Source organism: Gopherus evgoodei, chromosome 1, assembly GCF_007399415.2.
Source record: "Gopherus evgoodei ecotype Sinaloan lineage chromosome 1, rGopEvg1_v1.p, whole genome shotgun sequence".
Classification (NCBI taxonomy): Eukaryota; Metazoa; Chordata; order Testudines; family Testudinidae; genus Gopherus; species Gopherus evgoodei.
The window spans coordinates 280,934,152-280,957,266 of record NC_044322.1 but is presented as its reverse complement, the minus strand read 5'-3'; the positions used below and the strand labels follow the sequence as shown (position 1 = coordinate 280,957,266).

Below are 23,115 nucleotides of genomic sequence, written 5' to 3'. Positions count from 1 at the left end.
AGGCTAAGCCTGCCTTAATCAGTTGGCAATACATGTTAGTTATAAATCATTAAGCAGTTTGTATACCCATTTGTGGTCATTTGTGGGCCAAAGAGTCCTGTGTCACAGAATAAGATAAACTAGAGATGGAAAAGACTTGTTTGATCAACCAGTCCATCACATAAAGGCATGACTTATTGGATGTGTTTGAAATCTGGATTTATCATCAATCCACATAGCATTCCTGTGGTGGTTTTATTCCAATTTACATTGATTCTGAATATTGACTTCTGAATTTCTATTAGAGCCATCGGATAGATTCCAGGACATAGGTCTATTTTGTGCTAGTTCCAACAAGATTTCTCCTGGTTTTCAACTGCTAGATGTCTTTTGTGACCACACCCAATGGCAATTACAACAGGCTGTTGCTAATGTACTTTTGAAAACACTGTTCTGTAGGTCCCACTACTGATTTGTAATCGTAATTTTCTATAGAGTTTTTCCTCACTGTTTTCCACAATAAGGAATCATATAACCCTGAATCATTAGGCAGATGTTTACTTGGTCTGTAGCTTGTTTAATGAATCAGCTAATATTCTTGAGACTGTTGAGAGCTCTTGAAAGACTGAACATATCTGTCTTCATGTTGAAGTATTTTGTTGAATTATGTATGATTTAAGAATTAGTCATGATTTGCAGCAGAATGTTGATAAGTAGGAACAGAAAGTTTAGCTCACTACACAGAAAAATAAAATGGTAAATGTATGGAAACAAACCAGATGAGAGACACAATATACCTTGTGTGTGTACTTTCCTAAAACAGGTTTCAGAGTAGCAGCCATGTTAGTCTGTATCCGCAAAAAGAACAAGAGTCCTTATAAATATCTCCTGTCTGTGTGTTCCATTCTGTGCATCTGAAGAAGTGAGCTGTAGCTCACGAAAGCTCATGCTGAAATAAATTTGTTAGTCTCTAAGGTGCCACAAGTACTCTTGTTCTTTTTCCTAAAACAACATGCTTATTTGTCTTTGTTCAGCATTTACTTAAATGGTTATGTTTACATCTTTATATCTAATGGTAACTTCTCCAGAATTAAAGTTTTTAAATGGTTTTTCTTTAAAAATAGATTTTAGCTTGGATCCATTTTTGGAAAATATTTTTGTTTTTTTTTCTAAGCAATATAATAAAACAAAAAAAAATCCTGTAACAAGCACTACATTCAATAACATCACTGTCCTACTAACTACTGATTAATTCAGTATCATATAATGCCAGTATATGTACCCCATGTGTTCTTCTAATGAAGTTCTGATTTTTAAAATTATTATAGTGGGACATGCAATTCAGAAGACTGTCAGCCACACCATCAAGGGCTCATTCACCTGCACATCTCTAATGTTATATATGCCATCATGTGCCAGCAACGCCCCTCTGCCATGTACATTGGCCAAACTGGACAGTCCCTATGTAAAAGAATAAATAGACACAAATCGGACATCAGGAATGGTAACATACAAAAGCTAGTAGGTGAACACTTCAACCTCCCTGGATATTCTATAACAGATTTAAAAGTAAAGTATCAGAGGGGTAGCCGTGTTAGTCTGGATCTGTAAAAGCAGCAAAGAATCCTGTGGCACCTTATAGACTAACAGACATTTTGGAGCATGAGTTTTCGAGGGTGAATACCCACTTCGTTGCATGCATCCGATGAAGTGGGTATTCACCCACGAAAGCTCATGCTCCAAAACGTCTGTTAGTCTATAAGGTGCCACAGGAGTCTCTGCTGCTTTTACAGATTTAAAAGTAACTGTTCTTGATCAAAAAAACTTCAGAAACAGACTTCAAAGAGAAACAGCAGAACTAAAATTCATTTACAAATTTAACACCATTAATTTAGGCTTGAATAGGGACTGGGAGTGGCTGGCTCATTACAAAAGCAGCTTTGCCTCTCCTGGAACTGACACCTCCTCATCTATTATTGGGAGTGTACTACATCCACCCTGATCGAATTGGCGCTGTCATCACCGGTTCTCCACTTGTGAGGTAACTCCCTTTTCATCATGTGTCATTATATCATGCCTGCATCTGTAACTTTCACTCCATGCATCTGGAGAAGTGAGGTTTTGATCCACGAAAGCTTATGCCCAAATAAATCTGTTAGTCTTTAAGGTGCCACCAGACTCCTTGTTGTTTTTGAGAAATCTATCCTGAAATTCTTGGTCTATCCAGCTTCTGTAATAAAGATGGCCAGTATCTCCCAGTCTGTTCTAAAACTCCATACTTCAGTAGCAGCTTTAACTTTAAATGATGTACTTAAGAACAAAATGGCCCAAGTATAGCCCTGGTATAAGCAGGTAGAACGCCACTGAAGTAATTTTTATCGATTCCAGTGGAGTTACGCCTGTTAATACCATATCTGATTTTGACCCACTAGCATTACTGATGCTTTTGCAGTCTGTTTTATCATAGACTGATACTTACATACTTCAGGGAGGTATATCCATAAACGGTGAAAAAAGTTAACCAGAGACTAGATTCTGTGCCTCAGGCTAAGCCTGAGTAGCCACACTTGCTTACAAATTGTTTAATAATTTGTTCCAGTATCTTTCCAAGTATTGAAGTCAGACTGACCTAATTCCTTTCGGTCCTCTTTGTTCTCCCTTTTTATGTTTACCCTTCTCCAGTCCTCTTGGACCTCACCCGTCCTTCATGAGTTCTCAAAGATAATTGTTAATGGTTTTGAGATTGCTTCAGTTAGTTCCTTAAGTAGCCTAGGATGAATTTAATCAGGCCTTGATGGCTTGAATACTTGTAACTTATCTAAATATTCTTTAACCTTTTCTTTCCCTATTTTGGCTTGCGTTCCTTTCCCCTTGTTTTTAATATTAATTGTGTTGTGTATCTGGTCACCGTTAACCTTGTTAGTGAAGACTGAAACAAAATTGGCTTTAAACACCTCAGCCATTTTGATGTCATCAGTTATGAGCTCTTTCCTGTTAAGGAGAGGACCTACACTTTCCTTTGTCTTTCTCTTGCTCCTAATGTATTTAAAGAACTTCTTCTTATTGCCTTTTTTGTTCCTTGCTAAATGTAACTCATTTTGTGCCTAAGGCCATGTCTACATCTAAAATTTTGCAGCGCTGGTTGTTACAGCTGTATTAGTACAGCTGTATAGGGCCAGCGCTGCAGAGTGGCCACACTTACAGCAACCAGCACTGCAAGTGGTGTTAGATGTGGCCACACTGCAGCGCTGTTGGGCGGCTTCAAGGGGGGTTCCGGGAACGCGAGAGCAAACCGGGAAAGGAGACCCGCTTCGCCGCGGTTTGCTCTCGCGTTCCCGGAGCCACCCAGCAAACCGCAGGGAAGGAGACCTGCTTGCTCGGGGTTCCGGGAACGAGAGAGCAAACCGGGAAAGGAGACCCGCTTCGCCGCGGTTTGCTCTCGCGTTCCCGGAGCCACCCAGCAAACCGCAGGGAAGGAGACCTGCTTGCTCGGCGTTCCGGGAACGAGAGAGCAAACCGGGAAAGGAGACCAGCTTCGCCGCGGTTTGCTCTCGCGTTCCCGGAGCCACCCAGCAAACCGCAGGGAAGGAGACCTGCTTGCTCGGGGTTCCGGGAACGAGAGAGCAAACCGGGAAAGGAGACCCGCTTCGCCGCGGTTTGCTCTCGCGTTCCCGGAGCCACCCAGCAAACCGCAGGGAAGGAGACCTGCTTGCTCGGCGTTCCGGGAACGCGAGAGCAAACCGGGAAAGGAGACCAGCTTCGCCGCGGTTTGCTCTCGCGTTCCCGGAGCCACCCAGCAAACCGCAGGGAAGGAGACCTGCTTGCTCGGGGTTCCGGGAACGCGAGAGCAAACCGGGAAAGGAGACCAGCTTCGCCGCGGTTTGCTCTCGCGTTCCCGGAGCCACCCAGCAAACCGCAGGGAAGGAGACCTGCTTGCTTGGGGTTCCGGGAACGAGAGAGCAAACCGGGAAAGGAGACCCGCTTCGCCGCGGTTTGCTCTCGCGTTCCCGGAGCCACCCAGCAAACCGCAGGGAAGGAGACCTGCTTGCTCGGCATTCCAGGAACGAGAGAGCAAACCGGGAAAGGAGACCCGCTTCGCCGCGGTTTGCTCTCGCGTTCCCGGAGCCACCCAGCAAACCGCAGGGAAGGAGACCTGCTTGCTCGGCGTTCCGGGAACGAGAGAGCAAACCGGGAAAGGAGACCCGCTTGATTACCAGAGGCTTCCTCCTTCCACGGAGGTCAAGAAAAGCGCTGGTAAGTGTCTACATTGGATTACCAGCGCTGGATCACCAGCGCTGGATCCTCTACACCCGAGACAAAACGGGGAGTTGCAGCGCTGGTGATGCCCTGCAGATGTGTACACCTTCAAAGTTGCAGCGCTGTAACTCCCTCACCAGCGCTGCAACTTTCTGATGTAGACAAGCCCTTAGTCTTTCTGATTTTGTCTCTATGTGCTTGTGCTATTTGTTTTTTACACTCCTTCTTAGCCATTTGTCCATGTTTCCACTTTTTGTAGGATTCTTTTTTGATTTTTATGTCATTAAAGAGCTTCTGTTACAGCCATGTTGGCCTCTTACAATTCTTTCTATCTTTCCTTTGCACCTGGATAGTTTGCAGTCGTGCCTTTAATATTATTTCAGTGAGCAACTGCCAGCTCACCTCAACTCTGTTTTCTCTTAGATTTTCTTTCCATGGGACCTTACCTACCAGTTCTCTGTTCAAGTCTGCTTTTTTTAAAGTCTGTTGTCCTTATTCTGCTACTCTTATTCCTTCCTTTTTTTATAATCATGAAATCCATCATTTCATGGGCACTTTCACTCCAAATTGCTACCAATTCCTTCCTGTTGGTCAGAATCATGTATAAAATGGCTGACCCCCAGGTTACTACTTCCACTTTTTGAAACAAAAAGCTGTCCCCAATACATTTCAAGAACTTATTGGAAGTTCCGCGTTTTGCCATATTACTTTTCCAACAGATGCCTGGGTAGTTAAAATCCCCCATTACTACTGGATCTTGTGTTTGGGATATTTCTGTTACACCTCTACTCTGATATTATGCAACACGAATTCTGATATAACACAGTAAAGCAGTGCTCCAGGGGGGCGGGGCTGCGCACTCTGGCAGATCAAAGCAAGTTCGATATAATGCGGTTTCACCTATAACACGGTATGATTTTTTGGCTCCCGAGGACAGCGTTATATCAAGGTAGAGGTGTTTTTGGTAGTCTTTAGTAGACTCTCTACGATGATGTCACCCCTACTTTTTACCTATTTCGTCTTTACCTAGAGACATCAATTAGTCTGCTCTGGCCTCCTTCTGAATCTCTGAACAAGCTCATATTCTTGACGTATCATGCAACACCTCCTCTCTTTTTATCCTGCCTGTCCTTCCTGAGCAAGCTATACTCCTCCATAACAATATTCAAGTCATGGAACTTACCCCACCAAGTCTCTGTGACACCAATTAAGACATAATTTAGCTTATATACTAATATTTCCAGTTCTTCCTGTTTATTCTCTTTGCATTTGTACATCTAAGATGTGGAGGAAATTCCTCTGCTGATGTCCCTCTTGTTTCTTCTATGACCCTATTGTAATTTTCCATGCTCCCTCTCTCCCCAACATCTAACTCTCCGTTAAGGTTGCCTTTTTTTTTTATCTGTGGGCTTTTGTCCCCCGCCCCCTTTAGACCTAGTTTAAAACCTCCTCACTAGGTTGGTGAGTCTGTGCACGAAGATACTCTTCCCCTTCTTGGTCAGGTGGACCCCATCTCATCCCAGCAGACCTTCCTCTCAGAGCAGCATCCCATGGTTGAGGAAGCCAAAGCCTTCTTATCAATACCATCTGCATAGCCATGCATTCATCTGTAGGATGCGTGTGTCCCTGCCTGGGCCCTTACTCTCCATAGGGAGGATGGATGAGAACACAATCTGCGTGCCTTCACTCTTGCTCCAGAAGTCCTGTGCTCAGGGTCATACTTAGCAGTATCATTAGTGCTCATATGGACGAGTAACACTGGATAGTGGCAGGGGCGGCTCTAGACATTTCGCCGTCCCAAGCACGGCGGCATGCCGTGGGGGGCACTCTGCCGGTCGCCAGTCCCGTGGCTCCAGTGGACTCTCCACAGGCACGCCTGTGGGAGGTCCACCGGAGCCACAGGACCAGCAGACCCTCCGCAGGCATGTCGCTGAAAGCAGCCTGCCTGCTGCCCTCCTGGTGGCCAGCAGAGTGCCCCCTGCGGCTTGCCGCCCCAAGCACACGCTTGGCATGCTGGGGCCTGAAACCACTCCTGGATAGTGGTCAGAGGGACGGATGAGCCTCAGCAACCTTTCCGTAACATCTCAGATGTGGGCTGCAGGCAGGCAGCACACCTTTGCAGAAATCATGTCAGGTCAGCAGATGGATGCCTCCGTCTCCTTCAGAAGGGAGTCCCCACCCACCAGCACCCTACACCTACTCCTCCTGGGTGAGGTGACTGTGAGCCTCCCAGCTTTGGGGGCAGGTGGCTCCTCCTCCTCAGCCATTGAAGTCTGTTCCGTGTGTCTTGTTGCTGGTACGATGAACAGTTCCCTCACCTCAATGGACATGGGTGGGGGTGAAGCACTATTTATTGTTCAAGGTGGCCAATAGCCAGTCTCCTCTCTATACAGCCCCAGTTTTCCTTCTTCCTCTGGTGTTGGTGTAGTCATCTGTAGTTGGCTAACATCCTCCATCCTAGATGTTTCCAAGTGTGTCCTGTCAATGAAATCCTCACACTCCTGTATGCTACACTGATGAGGCACCTCCTCCTGCAGCTCTTCTTACCTGTTTCCCGAGGGACTCCACCAACAGACACCTCTCACACATGGTCATTCCCCTGTCAGACTTTCATTAACAGGGACATGCAGGCCCCAGTCCCAGTAGGTCAAAGCCAGGGCCTGGGTGGAAGCCTCCAGGATTAGGATGCCTGTCTGATCGGGGACCCCACAGATGCAGGGAGAGAGAAAGAGCAACTGGTGGTGTTGGTGACATGCCATTTTCCATCCCATGGTAGGTTCTTCCTTGTAGAGCAGCAGTACTCAACCTTTCCAGACTACTGTACCCCTTTCAGGAATCTGATTTGCCTTGCGCATGTCATGTTTCACCTCACTTAAAAACCACCTGCTTACAAAATCAGACATAAAAATACAGCTGTGTCACAGCACACTATTTCTGAAAAATGGCTTACTTTCTCACTTTGTCTGTATGAAATTTGTTGTATCAAGCAGGCAAGGTACTAACAAGCTTCAACAGGACTTTATTTTTACAGTGGAAACCTCTTTCCCAAGCTGCTGTTCCACACTCTGTAACTGTCACTCAGCCTCCTCAACTCCTCCCCACTCCTTCCTGTTTCCTGTCCTTTCAGACTCCCAACAGCCAGTGCTCCCAGTTCTAATAATTACAAGCACATCTAAACACCACACAAATTTTAGTTTGTACTGACTTCCCTAATGCTTTTTATGTAGCCTGTTGTAAAACCAGGCAAAGATCTAGATGAGTTGATGTATCCCCTGGAAGATTTCTGCATACCCCGGGGTACACATACCCCCAGTTGAGAACCACTGTTGTAGAGTACCTGCAAGTTAAGGAAAGGGGGGAAAAAACAACAACCATGCAGCCCTGCCCTCCTCCACTGGTGAACTCCCTTAGTCTTGAAGTTGCCTTCATCTCACCAGCCTACAGGGAGCCCGCATGCTTTTTAAAGCCTGGGCCCCAAACACAACTGGAATGGGTGACTCAACCCCTCTCTCTCAGTTACCTCTTATCATTGCCTTATGCAGTTAAAAACTGCACTGGTCTCACTTCTAAGAGCCCTTGCTAGAAAGGAGCCGCTAATTTACCTAACTGCAGGGCAACTTAGCAGGACAGTCAACAACCAAGTCTAGATTTCAAAACACAGCAACCAGCTCAGAGTCCTATCAGACTCGACGGCAAACTCCCAGCACAGAAAGTGCTCCTCTTTTGCCCCCCAAATTTAATCAACAGCAGTAAGTAAGAGGTGCCCCAGAGATATGGTTAACTCCCTTCCTGAGATGAGGGAGAAGGAATCCTGCAGGCCACAAATTGTTTGCAACTGCATTTGAACACATACTTAACTCTGAGTATGTGAGTACTCCTATTAATATTATGGGACTACTTGCACGCTTTAAGTTAAGCATACGATAAAGTGTTTGCTAGTGCAGCCCTTAGTGGGACTGGAGTAGATCCTGACACTCCTATGCCTCCCCCTACCCTATGGAGGCCAAAGGTCTTCTTGGTGTGTGATAGTCCTGTTTCAAAAACTTGTGTCAGGATATGCAGAGCAGCTTCATGGCGTGCAGAGGACGTTGGTCCCTGCATGAGCTCCCTAAAGTCTGTTTCACAGAACAGAACCATTTCCACCTTGTCTTGTGCTGTCTATGCCAATGTGTTATTCCATATCAGAGGGTTCCAAATACAGAGCAGCCACGCTGACTCATTTTCTGGGGTTTTTGAAATGTGTACTATCTTCATTTGGTACCTCAGGTTTATTAACATCCTAACTGCAAGGGTAATAACAGAAAATCCTGTCTCTCACCCTTCACAATGTTCCATACCAGTATGCATGGCCCTTTACAATGTTTTCTTCATTTATTTTTAAACATACTACAGTGTTAGCTGCTAACAAAAATGCTGTTAAGTCACATAATGAATCATTGTCACAGTATCCCCAAGTACATGATTTTCAATCTTTAAAATAATTTTCAAATGTATAATGGGCTCTCTAAGTGTTAACATAGAAGATGCGCTAAGTATTAGCTGTGTGTAAAATGCCATCTTGCAAGATGAAGTTTTCTCAAAAATACTGGCAAAAACAAAACATAAATAGGAATTTGTTTAAAACGTAGTATTTTTACATTTGTACAATCATCTACTTAGGATATTTGTTAAAGTTATTTAACTATGGTATTGTAAAAGTTTCACTCTGCTAGTTTTGTGAAACAACTGACATGCTAATACAGCTGCAGAACAGACTTCTGTTACAACATACATTTCTCTGGTGGTAGCATTTCACTGTAATATCTCCACATATCCCTTTATCATCTGCCTGTTCTTTACAAATAGAGTTAATTGAGTACTTTTCAGCCTGGGCTTTCTGAGAAAGGTCCTGGTATGTATTACAACTATTAAACAATTTATATTGCAATGGTGTTCACGGCCCCCTTTGTGCTAGTACAAACAGATTCCAAAAGTTTAGAATCTAAGTACTTCAATCAGCTTTTCCGAGCAAAACATACAGTAATGCCATAGAAGAATGAATAATATTAGAAGGTATATAGAAGGGAGAGACAAATTCTGATCTGTTACATTAGTGGAGTCTGGAAAAACTCCACTGACTTCAGAGGAGTAGTTTCAGATTACACTAGCTTAACTGAGATCAGAATCTGGGTTTAGCTTCTAGATATAGGAGTCAGAGCTTGGTCTCTTGCTTTATCCTATTTTGGTGACTCAGAGCAGACTTAAAGCTGGTCTAAACGGTCAGTTGAGGAGAATCCTTCAGAGGAGCAGGGCTGGTATAGGGAGCCTAATTATAGCACTGCTTCATTCTAGCGATCTCTGTTTACTGCAGGCGCCATGGAGGTTAAAGCTGTTTGCAAATTAGAGCAGCCCCAGACTGCTCTAATATACAACATTGGCTCAACTGATCCCCAGTAAGCTCCAAGAGTGGGAGAGTACAAAGGTAGCATCCATCCCCTTTCGCTATGTAGCATGGCGAGGCCTGAGGAGAGTGGCTATAGTTTTTAGATCTTATTTGACGAGAGTGGCCTAATACCTCATCCATGATGCAATAGAGAGAACAAAAATAACGATTGCTGTGTGTCCTGGGAAGCTGCAGAGATGTTAACAGATTAGTTGGTGAACAAATATCATTTCTAAAGCTTTGTGATTTAGGCACTTTTTCTCCAGTGATGATTGTGGCAAAAATGTAAGTGATGCTCCTTCCCTTTCTTCTTCATGGTTTGAAGCAACCTTGGAAATTGATTTAAGTATACAGGATATTACCAAACCTGGAGGACAATGGCCAGATTTTTTTTTTGGTTTAAATAATGTTCACCTTAAACTGTAACTTACAGCCCAATAGCTATTTTAGTGTTTACATTAATGAATGAAGTGAGAGGCAAGATGCTAGATGATACCTGTAGGTCTTATCAGTGTACTAGGTTTGTGAAAAATGGTACAGACTAAGTGATAAAGTTAGTTATTTCATTAGGCTTCAGCATTAGCACTAGAGCAGGGGTAGGCAACCTATGGTAGCATGCCAGCTGATTTTCAGTGGCACTCACGCTGCCTGGGTCTGGGGGGCTCTGCATTTTAATTTAATTTTAAATGAAGCACCTTAAACATTTTAAAAACCATATTTTCTTTACATACAACAATAGTTTAGTTTTATATTATAGACTTACAGAAAGAGACCTTCTAAAAACATTAAAATCTATTACTGGCACCCAAAACCTTAAATTAAAGTGAATAAATGAAGACTCAGCACACCACTGCTGAAAGGTTGCCGACCCCTGCACTAGAGCAAACCAGAACCTGGATAGCTTTTGGCATAAAAGAACTTTTATGGATCAATTTTGTATCTGAGAAAGGGAGAAGGAAACTAATATTCTTGGAATTTGAGATACATGAGTGTACATACCAGTGATTTTTAATTTAGGGCTAGATTTTGAATCCATTACTCATTCTGGTGAACAGTTAGTCACAGAACTAATCCTATGGAAGCAAGCAACTGTGGTTCTTCACTACTCCTGTGAGTAACTGTTCACCAATGTGAATAAGGGAGTCATGATTTTGGATTAGTATATAATAGCTATCAAAGGAACATTTTTTAGGAGACTCTGTGTATGCAAATGTCTAAATATGTACACAAATTGCCTTTTACTAAATCAGACCATGCAATTTTTAGTCTAATTATACAACTAAATCCCAGTGTAATAAGTAAGTACACAGATAACCTCCTTATGCTATTTTATAATTTTACAATTCAACTTTCCTAAGCCAACACATTCTGAAAATTCAATTTACAGAAGAAGGATAGCTAAGTCTGCCAACATATGTTGCCCATCACCTCACTATGTTTCAAGTCTCAGTCTCACCTTCAAACTAAGCCAAAACTAAATTACTAGAATTGCATTCCCTTTCCTTTTGACCCTATCCTTTTCTATCCACAGTATTAAGAGACCTGTTTGTTTTCCTGAGTTTCTAGTAAACGACAAGTCAGTTAAGAGTGGAGGATTGGTTTAAAAATAAAAATAGCAGTCGATATAAAGTGAACATTTACAGTATTCTATGATTCTACTGATAAACTTACTAAAAAAGCATCTCCTCATTGTAGTCATCAGTATCGATTATAAAAGCTTTTGTTTCTGTACCTTGTCACAAAATTTGAAGCTTTTAAACACTAGTTAAAGTACAAGCTCATAAAGAAGTCATATTTACTTTTAGGAGTAATCATCTCTGGATATGTTGGGTTAACTCCTCAGAAGTGGCATCCACACCTGCAAACAAATATCTAAATACATGGTAGTTACACTGTCTTTATCTAGCTGTTTTCCCACTTGCACGTGTATTTTTTCAACATTTAAAAGGGAGACTTTCAAAGATTTTATATAACGGAACAAAATAATTATAATTGAGCCCCACTGACACAGGCAAAAATGTAACAAAGAAATTCATACTGGGAGAATAAAGATACAGGGCTGCCTTTGAACCTGGAAGTCCCTTGGATTGCAACCTAGTGCACTGCCAACATGCCACAGATGTACACCATATGAGCAGATGAAGGAAATATAAAGAGTCTGTATTCATTTTACATCTATCCCAAGGTGAATGTTTGTAACCATTATAGATTTATGCATTTCTGTTTATGGGTTAGCCTTAGAAATAGTTAAACACATTGTTTATTAAAGCCTTTAACAGGGAGGAAAAGTCTATATTCCCTCATGTTAAGGGCTTTATATTCCATTCTTGTTAAGGCTACTTCTTGAGGCTTACCCTTTTGGGTGTCTCTACTCTGAAGAAGGTCACATCGTAGGGGTTCTGTCATCACACCTCAGTGTGGCAAGGGACCAAGCCTGTGGACTCATAGACATCTGCCTCAGTCCATCCCTCTCTACTTTTAAAAATCTATTGAAGATGTTGCTTTATCAGAAGTGTTTTTCTTCTGCAACTGCTATAGTCCCCATGTATGTATCCTTTCTTTTTAATTATGTCGATACGTCATTTAATAATGTATTTGGAGTTGCTGTTGTCTATTTTGTGCTGTTTTTAATTGTTGTTGTCTGATAAACTGTACAGAGCCCAAAGTGACTGGTGGTGATTTTTTGGGGGAGGTGGAGGGGGAAAGACGCTCTGTAAATTATTAAATTAATTTCTTTTTAAAAGATCCTACAAAAATAAAAGCTAAGGAAAAACTATTTAGTTGTTTATACATGAGTGGTGAAGCATGCTTATCTCATGTAATACTGCTAAGCACTGCAGGCAACAAAGCCCTGTGTGTCTTTTGACATACCCTTAAAATACCTTAATTGTGTGGCAGTTTTACTGCTCTTCTGAAGCCATCTCAGAACTTCTGTGTTGGGTCAATCTTTAACTTTTTCTAATGTTTCCACTGGGTGGTGCTGCAGGAATTCCAACTGTTTGACTTGAATCTGCATTTCCCAGAAAGACACCTCTAAAATATAATAGTAGGAAGTCCAGATTTAGAAAGTTTTTGCAGTTTCAACACAATAGAAAAATTCTGAGGATGCTCTAGCAGGAAACCTTCCAGTTGCTGGATATGGAAAAATGACCAACACACTATATTGTGTGCAAAGAGTTCCCTAAAGTGCTGTGGGTGTGTACTGCAGCACAAGTTAGTTCTATTGGCATTTACCAGAGAAAGTTCTTCATCAAGTTAATACATGAATGTTTACAACACATTTACTTGCAAGCTTATTTTTTTCAAGGTCAGTTAAATTAGTAGTAAGAGCTCCTTCACTGGATATTTGACAAAATTTCTAAGTAAACAAACTGATATTTTTTTTCTTCATTTTGGTAGAAATGCTAACTTTTCACTGACCACATCCTATTTGTCATCCTTGAAGCATAACTGTTGAGAAATATAATTTGAAGGTTGACTCAGACTTTTGGCTTTTTCTTTTACAGTGTTCCTGTTCAGCCATTTGGTTAGTACTTGCCACTTTCTTTAACCTCTCATGATCTGTTGGTTGTTACACAAACCAATATCAAGGGAGAAATTTAATGATTTTGCTAATTATTCTAGAAACACAACCTGTCTCAAAATCATCATCAGCTCAAATTTGCATCTGGAGCCATGTGTAAAACAATTGTTCTTGATAATATTAAAATTAATTTTCCCTTTCATAACCAGCATGTTTCTTATGTTTGCAATTAAACTAAAAAAAAATACAGATATGATAAAAGAGCTAGAAATTACATTTTTCTGTATTTTTCTCTAAAAATATTCATTTATTTTAAGCGTTGAGTGTTAGTTACAGTAAATTGAAAGATTTTGGTCATTTCAGTGAAAAATGAATTATTTATAAACTTGCATAATGATTTTTTTCCCTTCTAGATATTGTCCTATTTAAAATAATTACTCAACTCTCTCATCATTTCTTGTATCCAGTAATTACATTAAAAAAAAACAACCTTACCAAAATAATGTAATTTAACAGCAAAATAGCCATGTTTTGCAAGCGAATGCAGTCATCATCTCAAGGGTTAAAACAAACCTGAGACACTTAGCAAAATAAAACCAGAGCTGCGATTACAAACTGGGACAGATGTAGGAGGCCAGGTTTCCTGTGGCCCATTTTCCAGTTTCCTGCCTGTAACCTGTAGAAATAGAGGAAGCTGAAAGCTAATGTGAATGAGAGACCTAACAATGCACAGCATCACTCTGCTCAGATAAACGTGCTCTTAGCCAGAATTAGGATACAAAGGCAATAAACACACAAAAAATACACCCTCGTTTTCCAGACCAGTTGAAAAGAAGAAAGACATCTGTTTAAAGAGAAATGTGTGTGCCTGCAAAACAAGTACTTTCCTGTATGAGACATAAATGCACGTGTGTGCATGAGAGGGTGAGAGGTGGCTGAATGAGTGAGTGTGTGTGTGTGTATAGTAGTTGTATATTTTGCAGCTGCTCTGGTTGCAAAAGGATTGGGTAATTTCTTAATGTATTTAGTGAATTTAATTTCCCTGCTCTGGCTAGGCCTGTGTTTTAATCTTTTTCATGTACATATTTGAGCCATTCCAAGCTTTGCAGATTTAACTGGCCTGTTATAGACTGTGCAGCCTCTGTGGTTTTCCAGTCAACCTCCCTGACTAATCTGTTCACCCAGGTTCCACGCCTTGATTTTTGACCTTAGTGGATATGCAGAATCATGTCCATGGACTTTAAAGTTTACTTGAGTTCCTAGTGACTTACTATGATCTGTAGCAGCTCCTATTGCCCTAGAAAGTCCACAGAGAGGCAAACCTTGGAGTGGAAGAAAAAAATCCAGGCATGGAACCTAGAAGAAACAGGAGAACCTGGGATTAGGGGCCAGATTTAGGTAAATCAGCTGTGAAGCCAGGGACTATGGAGAGCTCCTGGACACCACAGGGTTTCCTGCTTTCTGCCTTCTAATTGCTCTGTAGAGTTTCTAGCCTCTCCTATCCCAGGGCCCACAGATCTTAATATCGCCACAAAGTATCCTACTTTTTACTTCCCAGTTCATGTCATTAACATTTAAACAGATATAAGGTGACTGCTCAATTTAACCTTAATTCTGAATTTTCTGTGTTTCTAATGGTTGTTTTTTGACGACAACAACATTCTTGTAAGGTGGGGGTTTTGTTCATGGTTCATTTTTTTACCCTCAAATTACGCTGATGTGTACTCAGTCTGAACTCCAATTTATTTACATTTTTGTCTGGAAACTAATTTAAATTGTCTGGAATGAGCAATGTTAATACCGCACAATGGGTGTGTGTGTATATATTTATATGTTGTATCTCCTGAGCTTTTCTGGGAATAGGCATTTTGATGGGCATCTTTCATAATATTTATCAAACTCCTGTCTGTGTACTCTAAAGCAGGTTCCCAATCACTAGCACATAGTGTCAGCATTGGTATTCTAGGCTCTTCTTTCCTATCTTGGTGGTAAACCTCAAGTTTGGGCTTTTGGGCCTTGGGGCCGTGCATCTATTCATTTCTCAGTTAGTCTGGTAAACTGTGATAGTTGCTTGAGAAGTTTGTGGATCCCTGTTTTATACAGATTATTCCTTTGCCATAAAATATTCTATTTCCATAATTGTTGTTATACCAATAATTATTTATATCAGTGGAGACTGTGTTCATTGGGGGAAAATTTATTAGACTATTCAGCTCAACCTAATACTTCTGACATCACTGGGTGGATATGTGCCTTCCACAAATATACTACATCAAAAACCCCTACATGTAAAGAACATTAAGGTTGCAAAGTTAAAAACTCAAAAGTTAGGAATGCCAGAATTAAGGTTGCCAGTACAACCTTAATTCAGTCCCCTGGTGCATATGCATTATAATGCATTCTTGAATTATTTGGTCAATATTTTCCATAGAGCCTCTGACTCATTCAGTGCACAGGATAGATATTGTTCACTGAAATGTCAGTATTTCTTTTTATACTCATCATTCAATGTGTGGCCCCAGGCATTATATCTTTCACACCATTCAAACCTTGTACTGAGTAAAAAAATATTAATTTCTGGGTTTGCTGAGCAAAATTAGGAATTCCCATGAAAATTCTGACAGTTCTGCATTTGTTTTTCCCCCAAATTGGGACAAAAAGTTGAAATTTTTGGTGGAGTTTTGATTCAGATTGAAACTAAACATTGACATTGCCAAAATCAAAATGTATCAAAATGCTTTGTTTCAAGTTAGTTCAGTATTGAACTACATTGTCTCATAGTGGCTCATTGCCTCATAATTGTAATTTATGCCACCATTTTCCTATCTGGGCTAGGCTTCCTGGCTTGATTGCATCTCCCGTAATGCACCTAGAGCCATCTGACCATGATGCACCATGCCAGTGATTCAAGGGGAAATCTACATTGCATTATCAGAAGGTGTAGTTCTCCAAGGCATCCAGCCCATAGGAGAGAAGGGGGGACCCAAATAATTATTTGAAAGAAAATGTTTAGGCTTAGTTCAAAAACCAAAACATTCAAATTTGGGTCAAACCCACCCAAAATGAAATATTTCATTTAGATTTTCCTGACAGAAATCTGAAAATTTTCAGCAAAAATTTTGATTTTGGAGAAACTGCATTTTCTGTTGGAAAATCATTCTGACAGAGAATTCCCAACCAGCTCTATTAATTTCCTCCACTTTTGCTGTGAGGCTCTCATTGTAGCAAAATAGATTCTGCTTAACAGAAACCCTGTTAGTAACAACGTTCTATAAATAGGAACATTCTGCCTGGAACCGATTCAGTCCAGTTGACTAGAATGTTAATTGGTCTGGATATTGGCGACAGGAATGCCAGCTATTTTCAACTTCTTTGTGGCAAGCCCAGGCCACACACAGGTTTACAGGGCTGCAGTCAGGGGAGGAAGCGTTGGTACATGTGGAACCCGGGCAGGTTGCAGGCTGGGCAGCCGGGAGGCTGGAGGGGGTGGCTTTCCACAGGGAGCAGGGTGCTGGTGGCCCATGGAGTTGCATGGTACCTCTCCCTGTGCTCTCCTTGAGCTGTGTTCCACCCTGGCACTGTGGGTCCGGGCTCAGTCCATCCTAGTACCCCCGCTCCCTATAGAGAGCCCTGTCCGCAGGCAGGCTAATGGTATTGCAGTCAGGGATGGAAGTGCATGGATGTACCAAGCCTGGGCCTTCAGTGGTCTGGAGAGTGAAGGGAGAGGTGTTGTGCAGCCGTAATGTTTCCTTCCCTGGCTGCAGCCCTGCAAACCTGCCTACGGGTTGGTGCTCTTCATACCCCAGCGCTTTCTTCCATAGGTGCAGCGCTGGAACGAAGCACTGGGATTTGCTGAGCACTGACTGCAGGCAGATTTGCGGGGCTGCAGCCCCACAAGCCTTCTTTTTACTTATTGGCAACTGCTGATTAATAGCAACTTTTGGCTCTCCATCAAGGAGTTGCTGATATTAGGAATCTACTGTACTGCATCTTAGTTCTTTACAAATGTTAATGAAATCATCTTTGCCGCACCCCGAGAGGTGAAGTGCTATTATGCTCATTTTACACATGGCCACTGAGGGACAGAGACAGAAGCCAAAATTGTAACAGTGTTAACTAATTTTGTGTGACCAATCTGTTCAGAGCATTTGGCCTTTTTTTATAGCGCTTTGTATGTTCAGCGCAGAGATCCTGTTGACTTCAGTTTCAGTTGTGGGTGCTTAGTACTTCTGCAAATCAGACACCAGGTGTCTTAAATTAGGTACCCAGAAAATAAGGAATAGACAATGAATGGCCACCTGTGAATATATTGGTATATGTGACTTGCCCAGCTTCACATAGCAAGTCTGTGGCAGAGGCAAGGATAGAATCCATTTCTCCTGGGCACCATTTAACTGCCTTAACCATGAGATTGTCCGTTCACTTCCTGCCATTCCCTGCCTCATTCATTACACTCCTTCCAGCTTCTGCAACAAATGAAGCAGGGTCCTACGGACAACAGCTTCAGTCCACCCTATGCACTGAAAGAAGCAGGGATCCTGTGGAAAAAATAGTATGTGATCGTATAATTAAAAACTTACCGTAATGCGTATGCACAAGGGGACTGAATTAAGCTTGCACCTAACTAACCTAACTAACCTAACATTTTGGTGCTTGGCTTTGCAACATTAACATTCTTTTACTGTAGCATTTTTGGATGTAATTTCCTAAGATAAAAAAAACAAATTGAAAAAAAATGTATCATGTAGAACTGTATTGAATCCCTCCCTCCCGCATACGGGTGAACAGCAGGGTTGGGATCTATATATTACTTAAGCTAATGGAGTAACTGATAGCAATAGAAGGCTGTTATCTTTTATGTGAATCCTGGGACTAGAGGAGATGGACACCTATGCTTTGCCAGTAGATTTCACAGTTATTTGCTACACAGCAAAGAAAAGATGAGACTATTCCAGGTTCTGCAGGGGAGTGATCTCTAGGGATTACAGACCCTTTGGACTCTGTCTCCCCCAGCCTTATCCCCTCCCCTGCTGCTATCCCCCTGCTCCTTTCCTCCTCTTCCACAGCTCCATATATTCTCCCTTAACTATGTCCTTGGAAACAGCTGACCCATTTTATTTAAAACTTAAAAAAAAAAAAATCACCCTGAGGCAGATACCCGGCATGGAAAATTTCAGCCTGTACAGTTTGTTTGTGGAAGTTACAGGAACTGGAAACAGGATTTTATAATGGAAACTGTTGGGCAACCTTAGCTATAGTTGTCACTACCTGCATCACCTATAATACATGCTCTTGGTCAGGGCTGAAGGGTCAGGAAGGTGCTGCAGCAAAACACACTTCTAAACCAGTTACGGTCCAATTACACTTTCCTCTGATATAGAGAAGAGGATGTAGTCCAGCTCTAAAAGCAAAGAAAGGCACATTGTGTGTCTGAACTATTCTAGTAATATGACTTATGTCGTCATGATTGTGAAGGTTGTGTTGGTGTTTTCAGAACCCCTTACCCTTTTTAATTTCTTCAACTGAAATTCTGTCTTCAAGGTCTTAGCCCATGAGATTTGTTTTACAAAAGTCTAAAACAGTTTAAGCTATTTTTAATTTCCCAGAGTAAAATAAATTGATGATTTCAGATGCTTTTTGTTATTACAAAGAGGCACCAAATGTACATTAAAATTGTGCAGGATATTTCTTTATATTATATATTATTAGTTATAAGGGAGAAACTCAAATAGAAATGTATTTGTAACAATATGATTATGAGCCAGCTCCCTGTGTAATAAAATATACATATTTTTTAACTCCAGGGGCTAGCGTATACATGTGAGAGTCAGATGAATAGAGTTACATGATTAACCAGAATGTCTTGGATAAATCTTCTATGGAAGGCTAAACACATATTTATCCGATAGACTGTATCTGCTTTTAAAGGCACGTGATGTAACTTTAAATATCTGTATCTATATATGTGTTTATACCCTTTTTCTTACCATACATGGGGTAAAAAAGGATTGGAATAAAAATACATAAAATCGGCATAAAAATTAATGTAACTGAGTAAATACTGTGCCTTTAATTCTAAATATGTTTTACATTTAACATAAATACTGGTTTGTTGAAGAGACTGGAATGGCTCCCCATGGACCTCTGCCCTCTGTCGTAGACTGTATTATTGTTACATTGCATGTCTGGGAGTCGTTGGCTATGTATTCCTGCCTTTTGTGTTCAAATTGAATTTCCAAATGTAATGGATAAATGAGGCCTTTGCAGTCATAAAAAAATGGACAAATTTGGAATACCTCTTTTGGTGTGTGTGCTCTGAAGTGGTTTAGACCAAGGCAAGTTCCCAGTTCTATTTTGCTTCCCCCCTAAAGATATTCACTTAATTCTCCGGTATCTTTAGCTGACTTAGTAAAATAACTTTAGTGAAGAATAAATTATTTATTTTTGTCATTAAATATTCTACATGCAGAGTTTCATTTTGTTTATCATAGGACCTAGTGGATTGTTTTTCTAGTGAGTGAAAAGCAACAAACATTAATTAACACCCTGATGTATATGAGTGAAGAGAAATACCTAAAGTTCAGTGAACTGCTTATACAGGTACATACAGTCTCACATGGTTGAATAGCTGGAAGCCTTGTGCCACCTTGTGGCAGTCACACCAAACATAACTGTAGAGCTGTAAGCCTGATAAACACACTGGCCGCACTGTAGAATAATATTCGAACTTTAGTGACCTGGACACTACTAATTTTGTTTTGGAGATAATTTCATTTGCTGGACTTAGGTGTAGACAGTGGATACTCCTAAAAATCCAGTGAACCTGATAATACTGAGATTTTTATATCTGTATCAGATATGTGAAACAAGGTCAGAATTAAACAAGCAATTAAGCAAGTGCTAAGAAAAAATATTGAATTAGTGGCTTTACGACTCCTATTTTCCCCTGATTTAGAGATATCAACTAATTATCCTATTTGGATACCTAGAACAGCGGTCACAAAAGCCTGAATGACCAGCCCTGATACTTATACCAATGGTTAGAGGTAATATTTACATGCTGACAAATTCCAAAATTACTGAAAATGAGAAAAATCTTGCTTATTCATTTTCTAGTTTAAAGATCAATTGAAAATGAATTTTTGATTGTAAAAATAGCCTGATCTTCAATGTTAACAATCCTGAATCTTGATTTAAATGTGTGCACACATATGGCAAATCAGAATATGGACTCTCTGAAATGTCCTAGTTTGTCTATATAAGCAATAGAAGACAGGATCTTATAAAAGGAAGTGACTATCTACACAAGGACACCCATGAAAATTAATATGCATTAATTGAAAGTGTGAATTTGAAGTGGACTAGTTAAACTGTATTTAATCCCTGCATGATGCTTTTATTCAGAATTAAAGTGGCCTTAAATCACAGTGAGTTAAAGTAAACTGAATTAAGGCCACTTTAATTCTGGGATCTAATAGCAGGTGTGTTGTAAGTAAGACATGAGATGGAATTTTTCTGCTCTACTTCGTGCTGATTAGGCCTCAACTGGAGTATTGTGTCCAGTTCTGGGCGCTACATTTCAGGAAAGATGTGGACAAATTGGAGAAAATCCAAAGAAGAGCAACAAAAATGATTAAAGGTCTAGGCAAGATTGAAAAAACTGAGTTTGTTTAATCTGGAAAAGAGAAGACTGAGAGGGGACATGATAACTGTTTTCTAGTACATGAAAGGTTGTTACAAGGAGGAGGGAGAAGAATTGTTCTTAACATCTAAGGATAGGACAAGAAGCAATGGGCTTAAACTGAAGCAAGGGAGGATTAGGTTGGACATAAGGAAAAACTTCCTAAGTGTCAGAGTGGTTAAGCACTGGAATAAATTGCCTAGGGAGGTTGTGGAATCTCCATCATTGGAGATTTGTAAGAGCAGGTTAGACAAACACTTGTCAGGAATGGTCTAGGTCAGGGTTTCTCAAGCTCTTTCTTTCTGAGGACCCCCCCACCCAATGCTATAAAAACTCCATAGCTCACCTGTGCCACAACAACTGTTTTTCTCCATATAAAAGCCAGAATCATCATTAAGGGGTAGGAAGCAGGGCAATTGCCCGGAGTCCTACACCACAGGGGGAACTGTGAAGCTAAATTGCTCAGGCTTCGACTTCAGCCCCGGGTGTTGGGGCTCAAGGCCACAGGCTGTGAGTCTAATGCCAGCCATGCTTGGTGAACCCCCTGACACCTGCTCATGGCCCCCCAGGGGCCCCAGACCCCTGGTTGAGAACTCCTGGTCTAGATAATACTTAGTCCTACCATGAGTGCAGGGGCCTGGACTGGATGACCTCTCGAGGTCCCTTCCAATCCTATGATTCTATGAATGAGGGTGTTCAGACAGAAGTTTAATGTGGTTTAATTAATCCACTTCAAATTTGCATTTTTAGTTAATTTGGCTTATTTTTCCTGGATGTTCCTGTATAGACAAGCCCTCAGCCCCTTTTGAAAATTTTACCCTATGCCTAAATCACTGTTTCAATGGGATTTACTTTTCCAACTGACTTAGGGCACGTCTGAAATTTTTCTCCTAGCTGCCAGCTCCATCTGCGATACTGAAGGGCAAGATACTTCTTACATAACTGATGGAATGTTTAAGATGAATCCCTTTGGGGGAATTATTTTACACTTCCCAAGTGTGCTAGGCTCCTTACATTGCTGATAAAATGGTCCCTGCTCCAAATAACTGACAGCCCAAGTGCAGACATGATGCAACAAAGGAGATGACAAAGCAGCAGAGAAAGAGGATTGGTGAGGAAGGAGAGGGATTACAGCAATACAATTACACAGTCACTATGGTAAGGCAGGTCACCTCACAGCGGCGTGGATGTTTAGTTAAATGAATTTAATTCCTGACTCCCTTCTAGTGGTTCTTGCAGTATCAGGAGGTTTTCCTGAGGAGAGGGTAGTACCCTGGGAGTGAATTCTGAGAGCAGGAACCAGCATAGACTGGTGTCATTAGTGGAGGAGAGGTTACAGTGATGCAGTGAGATGATGTAGGCAGAGGCCGTTATGGAGGGCATTGTAAATGAGGCTAAGTTTAAACATGGTGCAATGGATATGGGGGAGATGGGCAAGGATGACGATTTTTAGAGGGCATGTTTTGTATGGACTATAGAGGAGCAATGTGGGAACAAGGAGGCCAGAGCGCAGTGGTTGATGCAGGAATTGAAATGGGAAGTGCTAAGGGCCTGGAAATGACACTGGGTTTATGTGAACAGCATGCACAGTGTGTTACGTTCCCTTTACTCTGGTGTGTATGTTTTAGCAAAAAATAATGTGGGAAAAAGAACGTTCCAACTAGAATTGTGACATGGGAGTGCCGGTCTTCTGTATTTTTGTGCTTAGAATGATTTTTTAGTGCCTTGCACCTTCCTTCGCCAAACTGTTTTTTAGCTATGTAGAATTAATCCTACATGAAGATTTGGGTTGAGATGAACCTAGAGCCTAAATCAGATTACTACTGAATGGCTTTCACACAGTGTTGTCTTTTGTCTGTTGTAGGTATGGAGAGTGCAATCACACTGTGGCAGTTCCTATTGCAATTGCTGCTGGATCAGAAACACGAGCACCTGATCTGTTGGACATCCAACGATGGGGAATTCAAGCTACTCAAAGCAGAAGAGGTGGCCAAAATGTGGGGACTCAGAAAAAACAAAACTAATATGAATTATGACAAGCTGAGCAGAGCTCTCCGATACTATTATGACAAGGTAAACATTGTTATTCTGAAGCAGATTAAGAAAATAGAAGCAAAACCATATAAACTAATTCAGTGATGCAAATAATACTTTACCTTTATGTAGATGCTTTCATTCTTAAAGATCCCAAAACAAAGTATAAAAAGAGCACCATTGCAGGCAGCCACCTCTGGGTGGAGTGACAACTAATTG

General features: G+C 41.2%; 1 protein-coding gene across 2 annotated transcripts in view; it reads left to right on the top strand.

Moving 5' to 3' along the window:
* The window catches only part of ELK3 (ETS transcription factor ELK3), a 61,089-nt gene that overhangs the window by 5,075 nt on the left and 32,899 nt on the right, over positions 1 to 23,115 (top strand). For both annotated transcript variants that reach the window (XM_030548510.1, XM_030548509.1), the window contains exon 2: positions 22,727 to 22,935. In XM_030548510.1, the coding sequence (XP_030404370.1) occupies positions 22,729 to 22,935 (207 nt within the window). In that variant the 5' untranslated portion in view covers positions 22,727 to 22,728. The remainder of the gene's footprint in view (positions 1 to 22,726; positions 22,936 to 23,115) is intronic.